General features: G+C 46.7%; 3 protein-coding genes and 1 pseudogene across 3 annotated transcripts; 2 read left to right on the top strand and 2 right to left on the bottom strand.

Annotated features, from left to right (window-relative positions):
- Nucleotides 1-3,202: 3,202 nt before the first annotated feature.
- LOC119299561 lies at nt 3,203-4,624 on the top strand. Its single transcript, XM_037576756.1, has 3 exons — nt 3,203-3,551; nt 3,655-3,801; nt 4,121-4,624. Exons 1-3 carry the CDS (start codon nt 3,471-3,473, stop codon nt 4,622-4,624), a joined length of 732 nt encoding a protein of 243 aa, XP_037432653.1. The 5' UTR covers nt 3,203-3,470.
- A 1,606-nt stretch (nt 4,625-6,230) lies between these two features.
- On the bottom strand, nt 6,231-7,711 carry LOC119301646. The gene is made up of 2 exons (XM_037578643.1): nt 6,780-7,711; nt 6,231-6,690 (listed from the first exon to the last, which is right to left on the bottom strand). The coding sequence occupies exons 1-2, from the start codon at nt 7,560-7,562 to the stop codon at nt 6,310-6,312; spliced, it is 1,164 nt and encodes a 387-aa protein (XP_037434540.1). The 5' UTR covers nt 7,563-7,711; the 3' UTR covers nt 6,231-6,309.
- Nucleotides 7,712-12,052: 4,341 nt separating this feature from the next.
- LOC119299559 lies at nt 12,053-16,552 on the top strand (annotated as a pseudogene).
- A 284-nt stretch (nt 16,553-16,836) lies between these two features.
- LOC119301645 (transcription factor MYB36-like) lies at nt 16,837-18,137 on the bottom strand. The gene is made up of 2 exons (XM_037578642.1): nt 17,891-18,137; nt 16,837-17,779 (listed from the first exon to the last, which is right to left on the bottom strand). Exons 1-2 carry the CDS (start codon nt 18,024-18,026, stop codon nt 16,986-16,988), a joined length of 930 nt encoding a protein of 309 aa, XP_037434539.1. The 5' UTR covers nt 18,027-18,137; the 3' UTR covers nt 16,837-16,985.
- Between the last annotated feature and the right edge of the window lie 551 nt (nt 18,138-18,688).

The raw sequence follows: 18,688 nt of genomic DNA, 5'->3' as shown, positions 1-18,688 counted from the left end.
GACTGGCTGGCCGCCAGTTAAGCCATGGGATCTCTGTCCCAAATTTAGTTCCATACTTTCCTCTACGAGCAATGCTACACTCACAGAGGGATCTATTATGGGGTTCATGGACTAGCTGGCGTGGGTGATTGGGATTGGATACAAGAGGAGGATGGGCCCCACCCTCACTGAAAATCAGGGGGGGCTGATAGATTAGTTAGAAGGAAATTATGTAAAAGCCCGTAATGGCTCTGTGTGTGTAGGATTATTGTTCCTCTACCAAGTCATAGAAATTTAGTTATTGAGTAGTCCGCCCCGAAAGAGAAAATTCACGTGCCACTCAGGGCGGACCCTAGGCAACTATCAATTCCTCAACATTTTTGTCCCTTGATTTCTTCTTCTAAGTTTGTACTCACTCTGTTATGAAATATATAATGTTTAAGCAGCTTAAATTGAATTGTTTAAACGTCATATATTTCGTAACAGAGGGAGTAATACATTACAACAAAAATGAAAATTTTATAAATATACTCCGTGGAAGGAGTTCCTACAAGTTCGCCTACAAAACTACTCAAAGATTTTCTCGATGGTGTGGTTGATTGCTGATGCTGCTGCAAAAAAGGCTGACTATTAAATTCACGGCCAACCATTGCAGTCATCCGCTGTTGGATGCTTGGATGGAGGAGAGGGGGCGGACTACTGGTCGGCTCAGCAAACTTAATTTGAACGCCCACGCGGCTTCTGTGCCGCTGCAGCCACACCGGATTATGGGTAGTAATCTACGTCGGCGCACCGGCGGAACGTTTCGCCCGGTCAAACCCGAACCGCTCGATCTAGACGCGCGTAACCGTCAGATCTGCCTCGCATCTGCTATCGTCATCCTCCCCACGGGAAAACAGAGGAGAAATAAAAAAAGCAAGCGCCGCCGCCGCTTGCAGGATCCCGCACGCTGGCATGCGCTGCTCTCGCTTGGACCACTGCTGCCCCTGCTCGTCGCCGGCGCTCGTAGCCTCACCGCCGCCGCCGAACCAAAACACCACCCGCCTTCACCGCCGACACCGAAGCAAAAAATGCCGGTTCCAGCAAAATCAAAAGACGCTTATAGCAAATTTTTAGGATGGTTCCAGCAAAAACGAAACAAAAACAAAAGGTGGTAGCAAAAACTATTGATGCTTCTAGGAAGACTCTGGTAGTAGAAAAACTCCAGTGGTAGCAAAATGGCATCTCCGGTAGTAGCAAAAATCAGAGACGGTTGTAGCAAAAAAAAAACCATCGCCGCCGTTGAGCAAGACCACCGTGGGTGGATGTAGCAACAAATGTCTTCAATTCCAGCAAAATCAAAAAATGGTTGTAGCAAAAAAGTCAGGAAAAACAGAAAATGGATGTAGCAAAAATCGACAAACACCGGTAGTAACAAAAAATCAAAACGGTTGTAGCAAAAATGGTTCATCGGTTGCAGTGAAAATCACCTGGTAGCAAAATTTTGGGCGGGTGGGTGGTAGCAAAAGCATGGGCCAGTTCCAGCAAAAATAAAACATAGTTGTAGCAAAAAAAAAGAAGCAAGTTCCAGCAAAAAATGAAGCTGGTTCCAGCACCCGACGTAGCCGGTAGTAGCATCGGAGATCGCCGGTTCCAGCACTTGACGCAACCGGGGTTGCAGCTTGCTGTCGTGCTGGTTCCAGCATCACTGCAGCCGGTGGTAGCATCAGGACTCGCTGGCTCCAGCACCAGATGCAGACCGTTGCAGCTTGGGTCGAAGATGTCGATCGATGCTGGAGAAGCCCGTCGCAGCTCGGCCACCGGAGGTCCAACACCTCCCGCTGCCCGTCGCAGCACGGCGCCCCGAGGTCCCGCAGCTAGCACGGCTTCAGGTGGACGGAGGGGAGAGGTGGGAGCGCCCATGGCGAAGGAGCCGGAAGAAGGAGAGGGAGAGGTAGGCAGCACCAATGGGGAGGGGAGGTGGAAGAAGGAGAGGGAGAGGTGGGTAGTCCCGTTGGGGATTTGTGGCCGATGAAAATTTGTGGCCAGAAAAATCTGGAACGAAGGAAGAAGATAAGGAAGGAAAAGGGATAGAGCGGTGCGGGGCTTCACTGGACGCGTGGGTTTGTTTTTAACTCACGAGGCGTGCGTGACTGGTCGAATGTTCGGCCGGCGCGCCGTCTGGAAACGTTTACCCTGGATTATTTCATCACCTTTGGTGCAACGTGTGAATTACCTATTACAGTATATTTCTACTAGCGTGTTATATCAAAAAGACCAGAAACAATTATGTTTTAAAAAGTTACAATTTGCACTTTTTTGAAATATATCATGAGTTTTTCCTCAAACTAAAAATAGGCTTTTCTTAACTGATTGAGACTTGAGAAAATGTTGACTGGGGCGTAGACGGACGACCGTGGATAACTAACCCGAGCACGCCATCGATGTTGGCCGAGCAAAAGTACGACAAGTATACCCACGCCGAGTTCCACGATGCATGGCCGGCGGCAATAGTGCCATTGTCACACACAAACACAAGAGATAACCGATTGAGAGCGATGGAGCTTGGAGGGAGGAAGATGCTGCATAGTACTGTAGGATCGAGCAGCGCGGGTCAACCGCACGCACGCGCTCAATCAACAAGCAACCGTCACCGTGGCGCGTACGTACGTACGTGCATGTAAAGGCAGCCACGAAGCAACCCTAAAAGGAAAAGTCGATCGTTTGGTTCATCAAACGTACTAGCAGCGAAGCCTTGTTCGGCTAGGCATCGATCGATCCATGAAGGCAGCGACGACGACGCTTCTCCGGGTCCTCCGCCGCCGCCACGGCCTCCTCCTCGCTCTCGTGCTTCTCGTCGGCGCTGCTTCCGGTGCCGCGGCGCAGCGGACGGTGGACGTGGGGGTGATCCTGGACAGGTCGACATGGGTGGGGAACATGAGCTGGACGTGCATGGAGCTGGCCCTCGACGACTTCTACGCCGACGATAGCCGTGCCCGGTACCTCACCAGGCTGAAGCTCCACCTCAGGGACACCGGCCCCAACGCTGTCGACGCCGCTGCCGCAGGTACGTGCGTGCGCGCCGCGCCTCCCTGCTCAACCAGATCGAACATCAACTAAGCTAGCTGCTGCTAGTACCTGGGGGAGTTAATTGCACAGAAGTACCACAATTCAGGCATCACATGCAGATTGGTACCACGATTGCTAATTTTTGCGTGTCAGTACCAACATTAGTCCAAATTTTTGCAAATTGGACTAAAACGCGTATTTATACGTATTGACGCCCGATCCGACAGGTCGGGCCCACCCGTCAGGTGCCACGCTGGCCAATCGGCGCGTGCCCGCGTGCTGACTAGGACGAGCCGGTGCGCTGCTGTCCTAACCGGCCCGGTCGCACCAGCTCCAGTCCGGCCGCACCATTCCCCTCCCCCTCCTCCTCCTCGCTCGTTTCCTCCATCGCCGCCGACCGCGTCCCGACAGCCGGCCGGCCGCCGCACCGCCCCGCCGTCGCCATGGTTTTGGAGGACGAAAGCAGCGACGACCATTCTAGCCCCCCGTACATGCATTCTTCCTCCACAGACGGTCTGAACGAGGTCAGTACAGGGTTAGGGTTAGGGTTTCATATTTGGGATTTCTTGATTTGGTTGATTTCGCTAGGTTTTGATTTGGCCATTGTCTTTGTGCGAGCTTCTGCAGGTTCCTTTCACCATTGAAGATCCAGATTACAAGGGGCTTGAGCTGGATGTGATGTGTCCATGTGAGAAGCACGGCATGGCATCTGAGAGGCTTGTTGCCTTTGAAGGAACAGACACAGGCAGGAGGTTTTTAGCATGTGCACAGTCGGTATGTATTGTAGGATTGTAGGCATACTGATTTTTTTTCTTACTTGGTCAGTGCCATATTGAACTCTGTTTGCTGGAGTACTCTGCTTGGTGTCAACATTTTGATTCATAGTGGTTAGAGTAGCGTATTTAGGTGAAGCATGAGTATATTTTGCATTAGAACAATGGCTGAACCTAGTCAGTCAGCTACTCAAGTGGTTGCTCCTCTTGTTAAATTTAGTGGTCTGATGCTAAATTTAGACATTCTTTTTGGCAACTGCAGTGATTTTGTGTAATTACTTGCTGTATGAACTGTTTTGTTGTTGTTATTGTTTTTGCAGGAAGGTAGCAATTGTGGCTTTGTTGAATGGGTTGATCACCAGTGGCCCCCAACAATGCAGAATGCATTGTTGAAGCTATGGGCAATGGTTGAAGATGCCAAAAGTGCTAGGGTGAATGACAATCTTGAGAATTCTTTCACTATCCACCATCTGACAGAAGAGAAGAACAAGCTGGAGGCCAACTATGACAAGCTAGTCCAAGATGTGCATGAGCTGATGAACTTCCAGGAAGATAAGGTGGTGGATTTCAGGCATCTGCAGTCTGCCATTATATATCAGCAGGAGGTAAGAAAAGAACTGACTGATGATATGAAGGCAAAGATGGCAAAGAAAGATGCAGAGACCCAGCAACTTACTCAGAAGTATGAGGTGCTGCTCAACCTGACAAGAGCTCAAGCAACAGTCATTCAGAACTTGAAGTTGAACAAAATGAAAGAGAAGCAAGTGCTTCCTGAAGCTAGTATGAATTTGGAGCTGAAGAATGCAGAGCTAACTAAGTGTTAGGAGAAGCTCACCCAAGAGAAGCTAGAGTTGAAGCTTCAGGTTGCTGATCTGCTTAAGGGAAATAAAAAGCATATTGAAGAGAAGTGGCAGTTAGAGTTTCAGAATGAAAAGTTGAAGGAGAAGTTCAGGGGGATTCAAGCCATCTTGGAGAAGTGAAGAAGATGAAATGAGATTAGTGGCATTGCTGACCTTTTGGGAATGATGGTTGTGTAATGACCTAGCATCTAGGAACTAATGTTGTGTACTGTATGCTTGTACTAATGGTGAACTATGGCTGTGTATGTATGTAGTAGTTATGCTATTCATCCTTTTGTGAGAAAAGGATGAACTATGCATTTGAAGTGGAACTCCTCTATGTATTGTGAACAATGGTTATGTATTGCTATGTATGGATCAGTTTCTTATTATGTATGGTTATGTATTGCTATGGTTATGCTGATTATGTAGATTGTACATTATGACAATGTTGCAGCAAACAAGATAGTACATTGCAATAAAAGAGGAACAAGACTCACTAAATCTCATTGCATCAGAAGATAACTTCACTGATCCATTACAACTTGATCCATTACAACTTGGCTACAACTGAAGCAACTAACTAACTTAATATCTTGCCTGCAACTAAGCCAAGCACAAATATAGTGAAAAGAAACAACACATTGTGAAATTTGGCCCTAATCCCTGCAATCTCTGCATTCTTCTCTCTGAGTTGAGTTTGCAGAGACAGAAACATGGCCTCCCTTGTGCCATCATCTTCACTTGGAGTCAGGATTGGAAATTGATCTTCAGATCTAGCAACAGTTGCACCTTTAAGCCTCCATACTTCATCACGCAGATCCCCAATGAGCTCACTCCAGAATGTGGGCAATGGATCATCATGCCATTGCACAAATCCACAGCCACCGTGCTATTAAGATACACAAGCAAATTCACCATGCTGCCAAAAATTATTGCACAGAAGAAAGAGGAAGAAAATTAGGGAAAAAACAGCACTCACCATAGCATCCACGCAGCTGTAGTACCTCCTACCAGGGTTCTGCCTGCTCCAGGAGATCCATCTTGGCGCCTTCCTCGGAGTTGAACAGTGGCACATCACCGGAGGCTCGTATGCCATTGGGTTCTCGCGGTAGCGCACCAGCGAGCGCGACTCCTCCCCCCTCCTTCCTGCAGCTCGACGAAATCCGGGAGCGGACCCGGCACTGGACGACCACGACATCTCTCCGCCGCCGGCCCCAGTCAGCGCCTCGCCTCTGAGATTTGTCCTTGGCTGCGCGGATGAACCCTAGTTTCGTCCCCACACTCCTGTGAGATCTTGTGCTGTCACACTTTAATAGTAGGAAAGGTGGATGGCCCACATGTCAGAATCCCCAAATGTGGTACTGCATGTTATGTGATGCCCCAATATTGGTACTGACATGCAACAGCTAGCAGCAGAATTGGTACTGATTTGTCACAATAATCTGCAAATGTGGTACTGATTTGTCACAATCAACTCTCATTACCAGCATCCAGTAGCAAGTTCAGATAACCAACTAAAGTTCAACATTCAGATAATCACCTAAAGTTCAACCACATATCCATCCAGTTCAACATTACAAGCATCAAGTTCAACATTACTAGAGTACTCCACCAGTACTCCACCTCAAGCATCAAGTTTAACCAAAATAACACCACAATATTTGACATTACATGGCTCCTCCACCTCCCATGCTAGCAGTGAAGTAGGACATCCATCCAGTGTGTGTGCCATCAGTAGGAATGTCAGCATATTGCCTTGGGGCAATGAATGGCATTGGAGCACCTCTTCCAGCTCTTCCTCTGCCTCTGCCAGCTCCTCTTCCAGATGGTGGTGGTGTAGTAGAAGTAGCAGCTCCTCTTCCTCTGCCAGCTCCTCTTCCTCTTCCAGATGGTGGTGTTGTAGTAGAAGTAGCAGCTCCTCTTCCTCTGCCAGCTCCTCTTCTTGCAGATGATGGTGGTGTAGGAGCAGAAGCAGCAGGTCTTGGTTGTCTTGCTGTTGGTGCAGTAGAAGGACCAGCAGCTCTTGGCTGTGAGGTACTTGGATTAGCCTTGCAAAGAAAAGAAAACAGTTAATAATGCTAGAAAGAAATGTACAAGAAAGAAAACATTAGTACATTTGAAGGTGAAAAATTATTACCACATGCTTATTCTTCCTCAAAGCTAGCTCAGGCTTCAACTGTTTAAGACAGTTTGTGTACCTATGCCCTTGGAGACCACAATTGCCACATGTTATGGTCCCCATTCTTGAAGTTTCTTTTGGCTTTGGTACTTCAAATTTGCCCTTGATCCTCTTTTCTTTCCTTCTTCCTCTCTTGATTTTGAATGCAGGTGGTTCTATGTCTGGACCAGGGGTCCTTGTCCAATCATGCTCACCAGGCACAGGAAAGATCATTGGTTCATAAGCTGCAGCATAAAAATCTTTCTTGAAGAATTTGCTGACATAATCCTCTGGTTTCCTTTTAGCCTTGTTTATTGCAGAGATGGCATGGTTGCAAGGTATGCCACTAAGGTCCCACTTCCTGCATCCACAAGTCTCAAGTTCCAGGTTGACAGCATGTGTTTGCTGCCCACTTGTAACTTGCCATAAGTTGACCCCTGCCTGTATTGGCTTGCAGTATCTGGCCCTCTCCTTCTCAATCTCTAGCTTCTCACTGTAATGAGGTGTTATCTCCCATCTTGCTTCCTTTACACTCTCTCTCTTCATGTGCCACCTCACCATCTGCTTATCTTTTATCCCATCACACATTGTCCTTATAGGTTTTCTCCTAACATCTAGAATGTACTTGTTGAACACCTCTGACAAGTTGTTCACTACCAAGTCAGTCTTGCAGTTTGTGTCAAATGCATGCCTTGCCCATGTTTTTTTTTGGTATTGCAGTAAGCCACTCCCAAGCTTCCTCACTTTCAGCTCTAAGATCATTCATTGCAATATTAAATTTGTGTTCATTGTAGGCATAGCTAGCATTATCCATGCACTTCTTAAGATCTTCACCCCTAAACCCAGCATTTTGGAAATTTGCATATAAATGTCTAAGGCAGAATCTTTGGTTGCAACTTGGAAACACAGCATTCACTGCATTCAATAACCCCTGACACAAACAATTTAACAAGTCTAAGCTACAAACAATTTAAAAATCTAAGCTAATGCAAACACTTGTTCAAAACAGAATGAAATATGCAAACACATACCTTTTGTCTATCTGACATTATAGTATAAGTTCCAAACTTGCCCACTTTTCCCCCTAGGCATATTTTCAGTTGGTGTAGAAACCAACACCAACTCTGAGTGTCCTCTTGACCAACTATGCCAAATGCCAGTGGATATATGTTGTTGTTGCCATCTCTACCAGTGGCAGCAAGTAGTTGAGCACCTGTAGTGAGCTTAATGAAGCATCCATCAACACCTGCATAATCAACATTTCCAAGTGAGATACAATATGGAGTACTCTACAATATGTAAATGGTTCACACAAGGTTCAAGAACTAACCAATGAAAGGCCTACACCCATTGAGAAACCCCTCCCTTGCTCCATTAAGGCAAAAAAACATGGCATGGAATCTTGGGCCTGGGTGGGGTATTTTTGCATTAGGTACTGGAGTAACAGTACTGACTATTACTCTACTCCCAGGGTTTGTGTCCATGACAGTCTGAGCATAGTCTTTAAGCCTAGGATATTGCTTCCTGTGATCTCCTAACACAGCATCAATAGCTATGTTCTTTGCCCTATATGCCATGCACTTGGGCACATCTACACCATATTTTTCATTGCATGCATCAATTATAGTCTGAATACCAGTAGTTATATCAGATCTAAAGAGATGCTCATATTTCTGTGCTAGCCACTTAGCACTAACCCTGGTGGTCTCAGTGGTACTAGGGCAAGTGTGCTCTAGTCTCATCTTCTTAATTACAAATATTTTCTCCCCTTTTATAACTGCTGCCACCATTAAGAACTGGCATTTTTATCTGTACACTCAACAATTATCCTCTGATCTGAATTCCTGTGATACCTGAAATTCCTGGCCTGGGTGATGTGCAAATTCAACAAAGCTTCTCTGAATTGATGCTGATCCCTAAAACACAACTTCATACACAGTTGCTCATGTGGTTGCTCCATTTTCTCATTGTACCACTTCCTAGGAGGCCTTTTCTTTGCCCTACTCTTCCTTTTCTTTTGTAGGACAAAAGAGAGTGGCTGAAAACCATCATCATCACTCTCCCTCAACAACCCCTCCTCTTCTTCATCTGATGATGGTCTGAAATCAGGTTCAACCTCTGGTAGCTCACTACAATGTGACCTAGTGGTTGGGCCTCTTCTAACTGGCAGCTTCTGCTTCTTCTTTACAGGTTCAACTATAGTTTCTTCTTCTTGTTCAAAAGTCCTATCTTCCTCTACCTCAAATGGGTCCTCAACTTCAGTGTCACCCTCATAATGCAGCATTTCTTCCTCTTCTGATTGATCATCATCTGATTCTTCCTCTTGTACTTCTAGCTCTCTCTGCCTCTTTCCCTCTTCCACCTCTACATCTTCTTCATCAACCATGTAATTAGGGTAACTTCCAATTTGACCATCCTCATCAGAGGAATCACTGTCCTCATAAGCCTCAAATCCTTGATATCCCTCTTCTTCTTCTTCCAAAACTGCTTTCAACTTGTTAGTTGCATTTCTGCTTTCTTGTGTGCAAACACCAGCAGGAGCAACAGGGTGATGTGTGCTACATTGACTCTCAAAGACTACTCCTTCCTGATCAACAACTAAGATAGGAGGCTCACTCAGATCATAAACAACAGGCTCTTGGTACACCACAGTGGACAAGTCTGGCTTTTCAAAATGCTGCCTCTCAAAATCAGTATCAGGGGGTGGACAAGCCCTGACTAGCAAATTAAGCACCAATTTGTCCTGGATCTTCCTCTTTATCATCTGTAATTCTGCATGACTGTCTACCAAATCCAGCCCTTTCTCTCCTAAAGATGGATTTTCAATGTGAAACAAACAATCATATGCATTAAATCCTTGGGTTTCCATCACTGCAACCAAATTCAGATAAGTAATATCTGAACAACACAGCTTCATCTCCAATGGTTCTCTTGCATCAAAATGGATCCTTACTTGCCAAATGTCTTCATCCAAACTACAGAAAAAGATTAAATTTCATTTATTCATTATAATTACTCTTAATTTGGAGAGCAACAGCACATTACATTACAATTTAAAGTAACCTGTAAGTCTATTATTTACTAATTTAGCACAAAAGCAAATTTTGGAGAGCAACAGTAAAGTACAAAACAACTTAAATTACAGTACCAGACAGTACAGAACAATTTGGAGAGCCACAGTAATTGAACTAAATTGAGAGTGCAATACACTATGTTACTAGGTTAGTCTAGTCACTTCAATTGGATAAAACCTAATCCCCAACTAGATAAAGCAGAAGATGAACAAACCCTAAAAATGCCCAATTGGATGAATCAGAGGAGTAGGACAAGGGTACTTACAGCACGCCGCCAAGTCCATGCGTCAACTCATGGCTGCTGCTAGGGTTCGCCACCCACTGATGCGCCAACCGCAACCGCTGCTCCATGGTGAGTAACATCGACTCCTCGTCGTCGGTCGAGTACGCGGAGCTGGACTCGTCGCCGCCATCCCCGTCGACGCCAACCGTTCCGCTAGGAGGCCAGAACGGCATCTCTCCGACGCCGTGGACGCCCTCGCCGACGCCGTGGACGCCCTCGCCGCCGCCGTGGACGCCCTCGCCGCAGACTGGCGGAATCGCCGACGCCATGGACTAGGGTTCGAGCGAGGAGGAGGAGGGGGAGGGGAATGGTGCGGCCGGACTGGAGCTGGTGCGACCGGGCCGGTTAGGACAGCAGCGCACCGGCTCATCCTAGTCAGCACGCGGGCACGCGCCGATTGGCCAGCGTGGCACCTGACGGGTGGGCCCGACCTGTCGGATCGGGCGTCAATACGTATAAATACGCGTTTTAGTCCAATTTGCAAAAATTTGGACCAATGTTGGTACTGACACGCAAAAATTAGCAATCGTGGTACCAATCTGCATGTGATGCCTGAATTGTGGTACTTCTGTGCAATTAACTCTACCTGGGGAGATTTGGCTAATTAAGCTCATGCCTAGCCTAGGTTTCCCTTGTGTTTCGCCACCATTTGTATGTATTTGTTGCTGTTTTCTCATTGGATCAAAGCAAAAGCACTGTACCTAGCTAGGACCCATGTTTTTTTTAAGTGAGACGTGAGTAGTTTCATATCCCAAAAGATTGGATGCGGTCAACGATTAGACCTATGCTTCGTGCACGCAAATGTTTCTCCATGTTTAGTCCCTTCATCTAGTCTACCGATCTCAATCGAGTCTTGGTTCACTCCCTCAAGTGAAACCATATACCGCTGTTAGAGCATCTAGTACTCCCTGTGTAAAGAAATATAACAGCGTGTAGGTCACTTATATTTTTTTTACAGAGGGAGTAGATTAATAAATCCCGTAAAAATGGTCAAACATTTAAACTGAAAAAGCATCGTATAGATCCTATAAAAAAATTACATGTCCCCATGTATTATTCCCTATATACCTCATATTTGGAGGTTTGCGGGTTGTTTTGAAGGGAAACCGTAAATCGGTCAATGCCGGAGCAAGCGGCCTAGCTTGGCTGACACCGTGCGAGTAGCAAGCAGGCGGAGGAGCTCGACAGCTGCCGGCCAAAGCATCGCCGGAGCAAGCGGCCTAGCTTGGCTGACACCGCGCGAGTAGCAAGCAGGCGGAGGAGCTCGACAGCTGCCGGCCAAAGCATCGCCGGAGCAAGCGGCCTAGCTTGGCTGACACCGCGCGAGTAGCAAGCAGGTGGAGGAGCTCGACAGCTGCCGGCCAAAGCATCGCCGGAGCAAGCGGCCTAGCACGGGGCCACTGGCGGCATGTGTGTGTGTGTGTGTGTTACAGCCGGCCAATAGCTGCATGCGTGCGTTTCGGTCGACCAGAGTTCGATTTCATCCATGTGTGCTATCCGGGGAACAAGCGTGGGGAGAAAAAGGAGAACAAAAATTAGGGTTTACGGAATTTGTTTCGCCCCATACCGTGTGGTGCCATAAATTCATTTTAGAGAAACTTGTATACTATTTTTGCGGGACGCGTTTTCGCTGGGGTTGCTCTATTTTTTTCAGTTTTGCTAGAACTCATCTAGATGAGATTTAATTTGGTCTCATTCATCTTTTATAGTCATTGGATGTGGTGCTATAAGATGTGTGTGTGCTGACGTGGGTTGTATCCGTTCTTGTGAATGAGACCAAATTATGTCTTATCTAGATGAGTTCTAGGTACTTCCATTTTTTTTAGGGTTGCTAGAGTTGCTCTGGTGGCTCCCCCTCCCCGCAAGAAAAGGAAACTTCTGACTGCCTTGGTGTTATGGGCTGGATATGGGCCAAATCTTCTGCGTGTGTTCAGCGCTTAGAGATTCACCCCACAATCTGGCCTAGAGAGCTATCCGACCCTTGTCTCTCTCTCTCTCTCTCTCTCAAAAAAAAACCTATCTTACCCGGCGACTGCAAGTCCGGCGGCGGCGCTCGCCTCAGCCGTTGCATTTTTCTAGTATTCTCTCCCCATCCCGCCGGCGGTCCGAGCTCCGCTGCTAGTATCGCCCGGGGCTCCTGCCTCCTTCTCGTCCTGATTCCACCCCCGGCGGCGCACAGTTACGGTACTCTACTCTTTCTTCTCCCGACCTCCATCTCCAATCGATTTAGAAAGCGCTGTAGCCCTTGAATCCCAATTCGAAGGCCTTCTTGATGTTCCAAATCGTACCCATGCGGTGGATGGCAGACATTGGAGTTCGGCGTTTGAACACTTGCAACATTAGAGCCGTTTAGCCAACCGAGCTCTCTCCAACTTTTGATTATTATTAGTGCGCCGTTAGTGAGGGTAAATCCTGCATTGCGTGTTCTTTTCCACCGCGGATTTGCAACAAATTTATTAATCATGTATTATGAACGAGAGCCACTGCTGTGAAATCTCTTTCTAAGCAATATCAGCACTGCAGGTGTTGATCTACTGAAAAATGTGGGCGTGCAAGCGATCGTTGGGCCGCAGACGTCGACTCAGGCTAAATTTCTTGCGCGGCTCGGGAACAAATCATCGGTTCCGATCATTTCGTTCTCCGCAGATTGCCCGTCACGAGCCGGACTAACTCCATACTTCATCCGGGCCGCATGGAACGACTCCTCTCAAGCAGAAGCTATCGCCTCGCTTGTTCAGAAACACAATTGGAGAGAAGTCGTCCCTGTCTTTGAGGACGATGATACTAATACCAAGTTCATTCCCGACCTCGTTGATGCCCTCAAACAAGTTGACACGCGTGTCTCTTACAGGTACAAGATCCATCCTTCAGCTACAGATGATGCTATGAAGGCAGCTATCTCAAGCTTAAGACACAATTGGACAAGTGTATTTATTGTGCGTATGTCGCATGCGCTAGCCCTCAAGTTTTTCCAGCTTGCTAAGGACGAAGGGATGATGGGCCAGGGATTTGTCTGGATCACCGCGTACGGCTTGACAGATATCTTTGATGTGGTTGGTTCTCCAGCTCTAGATGTGATGCAAGGAGTTCTTGGGGTGAAACCTCATGTTCAAGATACTGTGAAACTTCAAAACTTTGCACAGAAATGGCACAGCAAGTACCGATTAGAAAATCCAGGCACCTCGTTAAGTGAACCCACAGTGTCCGGTCTCTATGCTTATGATACCATATGGGCGTTAGCATCAGCAGCAGAGAATGCTACATATGTGAATTTAGACTTTGGGCCGTCTGTAACAAAGAATGGGTCCACTGACTTTGACAGAATAGATACTTCAAAGGCTGCTGAAAAACTGCGAGGTGCACTACTGAAGGTCAACTTTTCGGGCATGAGCGGGAAATTTCGTATTGAAAACACACAGTTAGCATCATCATATTATATGATAATCAACATTGTTGGTCAGGAGAGAAGAGAAGTCGGGTTTTGGACTCCAGAATTTGGCATCTCTGGTAGTCTAAATATGAAGTCTGATATTAACACCATCATATGGCCAGGAGGAGATCATGAAACTGTGCCTAGAGGCTGGCTGTTGCCGAGGAATAAAAGACTCCAAATAGGTGTACCTGCAAATCCTGGGTTTGGCCAACTTGTAAGATATGAAAATGGCCCCGAAGGCCAAAAAGGGTTCTGCATCAAAGTTTTTGATGAAGTAGTTGATAATTTACCCTACCAAGTACTATATGACTACCATGGATTTGATGACGGGCACGGAAATAGTAATTGAACATATGATGAACTTATCTACAAGCTTTATCTTAAGGTATGTACTCTTCTGTCTTCTCTTTGCTCTGTTTTGTGCTTCGACACAATCTCTCCTAGACAGGGCAGCTAAAGCTTGGAAATAATAATTGAGAAGATCAGAAATAACTATTCACTTTGTGTTTTTCTTGTTGTTTTCTCAAGTATACAAAACTAATAGTTTACTCCCAATCAATTATTCGTCTTTAGTGTGCAAACATGTATGATTACATCTGGGTACTTGTTAGAGAGAGCCTACCATACAATGTGTTTAGTCCATGTGCATCAAATATCAGTGTACCGTGCCAATTTTACTGATATTATATCGCATTGGGTCAGGTTCCTTCTTTTGTACACTTAAGTTACATGAGAGGTCTTAAAAGCATTCGCCTTCTCTTCTAGGGAACTTATTGGCGTAAATGCGTACATTTGAAACAGATCTGCATCATTATGCATGGTGGTTTTATTTGAATGTTCCAAGCAGAGCGCAGTTTCCTGGGTTTTTACTTCATCAACTAGTCCCTCCGATCCATATTAATTGTCGCTGATTTAGTACCAAGTTGTACAAAATCAGCGACAGTTAGTATGGATTGGAGGGAGTACTAATTTTTTAATTACAAGCTCCAATCAGAAAGAAGCATATAATTCCTCCTTGTACGGATTATTTTTCTCTCGGACATGACACAAGTGCATGCAGTAAAGAAAACATAACCAATAGAATAATCAGCACCCCTCTTAATTTGTGAGACAAATGCTTTTGAATTATGATGATTAATTGTTTAGCCTAACTATATATATTTCTATTGCATAAACTTGTAGATCCATATACCCTTGTGCTCGAAAGTTTCTCAACCCACATTATATCTGTTCCTGACAGGGATTCAATGCAGTGGTAGGTGATGTAACAATCTTGGCCAACCGCTCTTTATATGTGGACTTTACTCTTCCCTATACAGAGTCAGGGGTGCGCATGCTGGTTCCGGTCCTGGACCGGAGACAGAAAACTGCATGGACATTCCTAAAGCCTTTGACAGCTGACCTTTGGTTAGGAACTGGGGCCTTTGTTGTTTTCACTGGTTTTGTAGTCTGGTGTATTGAGAATCACGAAGATTTCAAAGGTACCCCAGCTAATCAAATTGGATCAGTCTTCTACTTTTCCTTTTCAACACTTGTATTTGCACACAGGGAGAAGATTAAGAACAACTTGTCAAGAATTGTTGTAGTTGTTTGCCTTTTTGTGGTGCTGATAGTGCAGCAGAGTTATACTGCAAGTTTAAGCTCAATTCTCACAGTGGAACAACTTCAACCAGCAGTTACCAATTTAGATGAGGTTATCAGGAAAGGGAGCTATGTCGGCTACCTCAATGATTCATTCTTGCCTGGGCTTTTGAAAAGTTTGAAAATTGATGAATCAAAAAATCAGAGTAATTTTTTTATTAAGATTATAGTTTCAGCCAATCTATGAATTGTACTTTGAAATTTCTGAACTTGTCGGATGTGCACATGCTAAAGGACGAATGCAAGATTAAATTTGTTCGTCAGGAACCTAAACTGCATCATCATGTTTGTGCGGAAAGTGGTGGAAATATTATTGGTTTTATGTTGGGAAATAGAATGCTTTCTTGCTCCTTGAAGTATTAAATAACATGATAAATCTACTTGATCAGGTTTTCAACTGGTTTGCTTGAATTTTATCTTTGTATTAGACTAAACTGTCTGAAGTTCGTCAAGTATGATCCATATGATTGCCTCACTTTACCAAGCTGCTTGCATGAATGACTATTATAACTGCCTCACTGTTAGTTATCCTGGGCTGGCATAAATGTTTATATAACTGGATATCAGTGTTATACCAGGCTTTTATTTCACCGCTGATGCCTTTTCCGATCCTCATTTGTGCAGGCGTTCCCTCTAGGCTCTCCACTCACAGCTGATATCACGAGGGGCATACTGAAGCTCGCATCGAGTGGCAAAATGGCTGAGCTTCAGAAAGACTTGTATGGTGATAAGTCATGCCCCGACAAAGATGACTCCCAAACTTCGAGCAGCCTTACGTTGCACAGCTTTCAGGGGTTGTTCAGCATCTCCGGAGCATGTTCAATCCTGGCATTAATCCTGCATGCTCTCATAACCGATAAAGGTGTATTCAGCAGATGGCTTGCCGCCATTTGGTCCAAGCTCTTCCGCAAGAGTAATACACTCCAAATAATGATGAGGCCAGTGGCAGATGTTGGTAATACAGGAAGCCCGCCAGAAGGACAAGGATCACGAGTGTGAAGAGCAAAACCACCTTTGTTTGTAGTTGTACGCATGCAGCCTGGCTCCTCCCGAGAGGGGGCATGATTGATCAGTGCCTTGTTTGTCTCGCTGTGGGAGCTGAAAATGCCCGGGACAGATAAGCGTGTAATACTACACGGTTAACGTTTTAGCTACTGATGGTCGCAATTCTTTATTCGTTTGTCTGTTGATTTGCATTTATGTTTAGGTCTTTTAACACACAGATAGACTGATGCAAGAACATTTAATCTGGCATCCAGATCTGTATTATAAGGTGCCACCTGATGCTGTTTTTCAGATATGTTACATATCACATATGGAATGCAATGTGTACTTAGATATGTATGCAAGCTGTTGAACTTTTAATCTTGCAATGGAGCTGCTGCACGCTTTAGTTGTTACCTCTTGAACTTTTTGTCGATCTTTCTACCATTGTCACCGCATGCGTGCTTGGTGATGGTAACTGATGAGGTACTTAACTATCAGTACCTCTGTGATAGGAATGAAACGAAGCATCCCCTATGGACAGGCAGCTTAGCCAAAGAAGCATCCCCTGGCTTTAAACTGATGCGGTGAGCATGAGTTTCATGGATGAGGGCAATCAACTGATATCCCATATGTATACTGTATATTTGTTCTGCATTTACGATACACTCGTATCAATCCAGATCTTGAAAAAAGAAGCTAGCATACATATTTACATGCCTATAGACTATGGTATGCGGATCATATTCAGGTCTGAAATGCATATAATTCTACTGCCCGTGCCCTTGTACATAGCCCTGGAACACTGAGTCCACTCCTGGGGTAGAGCAGGAGCTCCAAGAACCAGCGCTGCCCGCCTCGCCGCCGATCAGCAGGCGGCTGTCTTCCTCCTCCAAGCACCCTATCTGCTGGAGCAGCATCTCGATCTCGTCCTCCATGTCTCCGTCGAAAGTCACGGAGCTCGCTGCCGGTGTCGAGCTCGAGCTCCCTACGCCCACCGCTGTCTCGCCGGTGGGACTCGTGGGCAGCGGCGTGGTGCCGCCGCTGCCCCAGGCGCGCTGATGATCTTGCACGTTAACGCGGCCCGGGTAGGTACTGGTTTGGATATGAGACCAGAACCCGGAGTAGCCAGCGGCAGGAGAGAGTACAGACTGCTGGGCTGGCCAGAGGTTGCTGTAGAAGGGGAGCCCCGGCGTGTCTTGGAGGCCGACGTGGCGCCGCTGCACGCTTAGCTGCATCCGCTCCAGCGCCGTCGAGGCGGCGCCGCCACCCGTGGGGCTCATGAGGAGGAGGCGCGGCTGCTGCGGCAGCGGCAGCGCGTACCTGATGGGGCGGCGGCCGCCGCCGAGCAGGCGCCTCTTGAGCTTGGTGTTCCAGTAGTTCTTGACGTCGTTGTCCGTCCTCCCCGGCAGCTGCGCGGCGATGGTGGACCACCTGCTCCCGATGCTGGCGTAGAGGCTGCAGATGAGCCGGTCCTCCTCGCCGGTGAAGCCGCCGTGCCGGATGTTGGGGCGGAGGTAGTTGAGCCACCGCAGCCGGCAGCTCTTGCCGCACCTGTTGAGCCCTGCACCCAGCATCAACGTGTTCAGTTCATATCATACCTAACCCTTGATCGCCCCGGTGACAGAAAGGGATATATAGGCCGCGGCCGGGAAGCACGGCAGTAGGTACGTACCGATCTTGCGGGGGAGCGCGATCCAGTTGCCGGCGGTGCCGTGCTCGGCGACGTAGGCCCTGAGCACGGCGTCCTCCTCCGCCGCCCACGGGCCCTTCTTCACGCTCGCCTTGTCGCAGCACGGCGCCCTGCCCATCTCGACGCCCAGCTCGAGCTGGATCTCTTCCGCTCTGGCCGCCGGCCGCCTCCAGTTCGGTTCACCTCCGGCTAGAGCACCTCCAGCTAGCAGCGGAGTGACTGAGCCGACGGCGATGGATGGCTGGTGAGGTTGTGCCGCGAGGACCGGGCATTTTATAGCGAGGGCATAGGATCTAGCCCTCACGACGTGGGAGGAGAAAGTACCAGTAGTACTGTACTGTACAGTGCTCTTGACTTCTGCATCTCATGTGCTTCATTTTTTTTCGCCGGCCAAATTAAGTACCGTCGTAAGTCGGAACAAAGTGGTTTTCTAGTCTTTTACAAGGGTCTTACCCCTAACAAAACTGTAACACATAATTAGGAAAAGGCTAAAAGATCTATGTATGTTTTATATTAAAAAAAACGGAAAGATTAATCCCGAATATTTGGATTTTAAATGGCAACCCGAAAGTTTTTCATGGCAACTTTTTAGTTGACGCAGGTGGCAAGTTTTAGTTGAACGTTCAGATTTATCGGGGTCCAAAAAATTCAGTTTTCATGCACATATTTTCTATGGGGGAGAATGTCTTTTTTCCAACTATAGGCATAGTTAGTCGGCGACCTCTAGCGCACCAGGCTGCCACTCAAGGAAAAACTCTATTTTTTGCTCTCCCAACTCAA

Source organism: Triticum dicoccoides, chromosome 5A (assembly GCF_002162155.2).
Source record: "Triticum dicoccoides isolate Atlit2015 ecotype Zavitan chromosome 5A, WEW_v2.0, whole genome shotgun sequence".
NCBI classification, from domain to species: domain Eukaryota; kingdom Viridiplantae; phylum Streptophyta; class Magnoliopsida; order Poales; family Poaceae; genus Triticum; species Triticum dicoccoides.
Note: the sequence above shows the minus strand (reverse complement) of the source record. Positions and strands in the feature narration are given on the sequence as shown.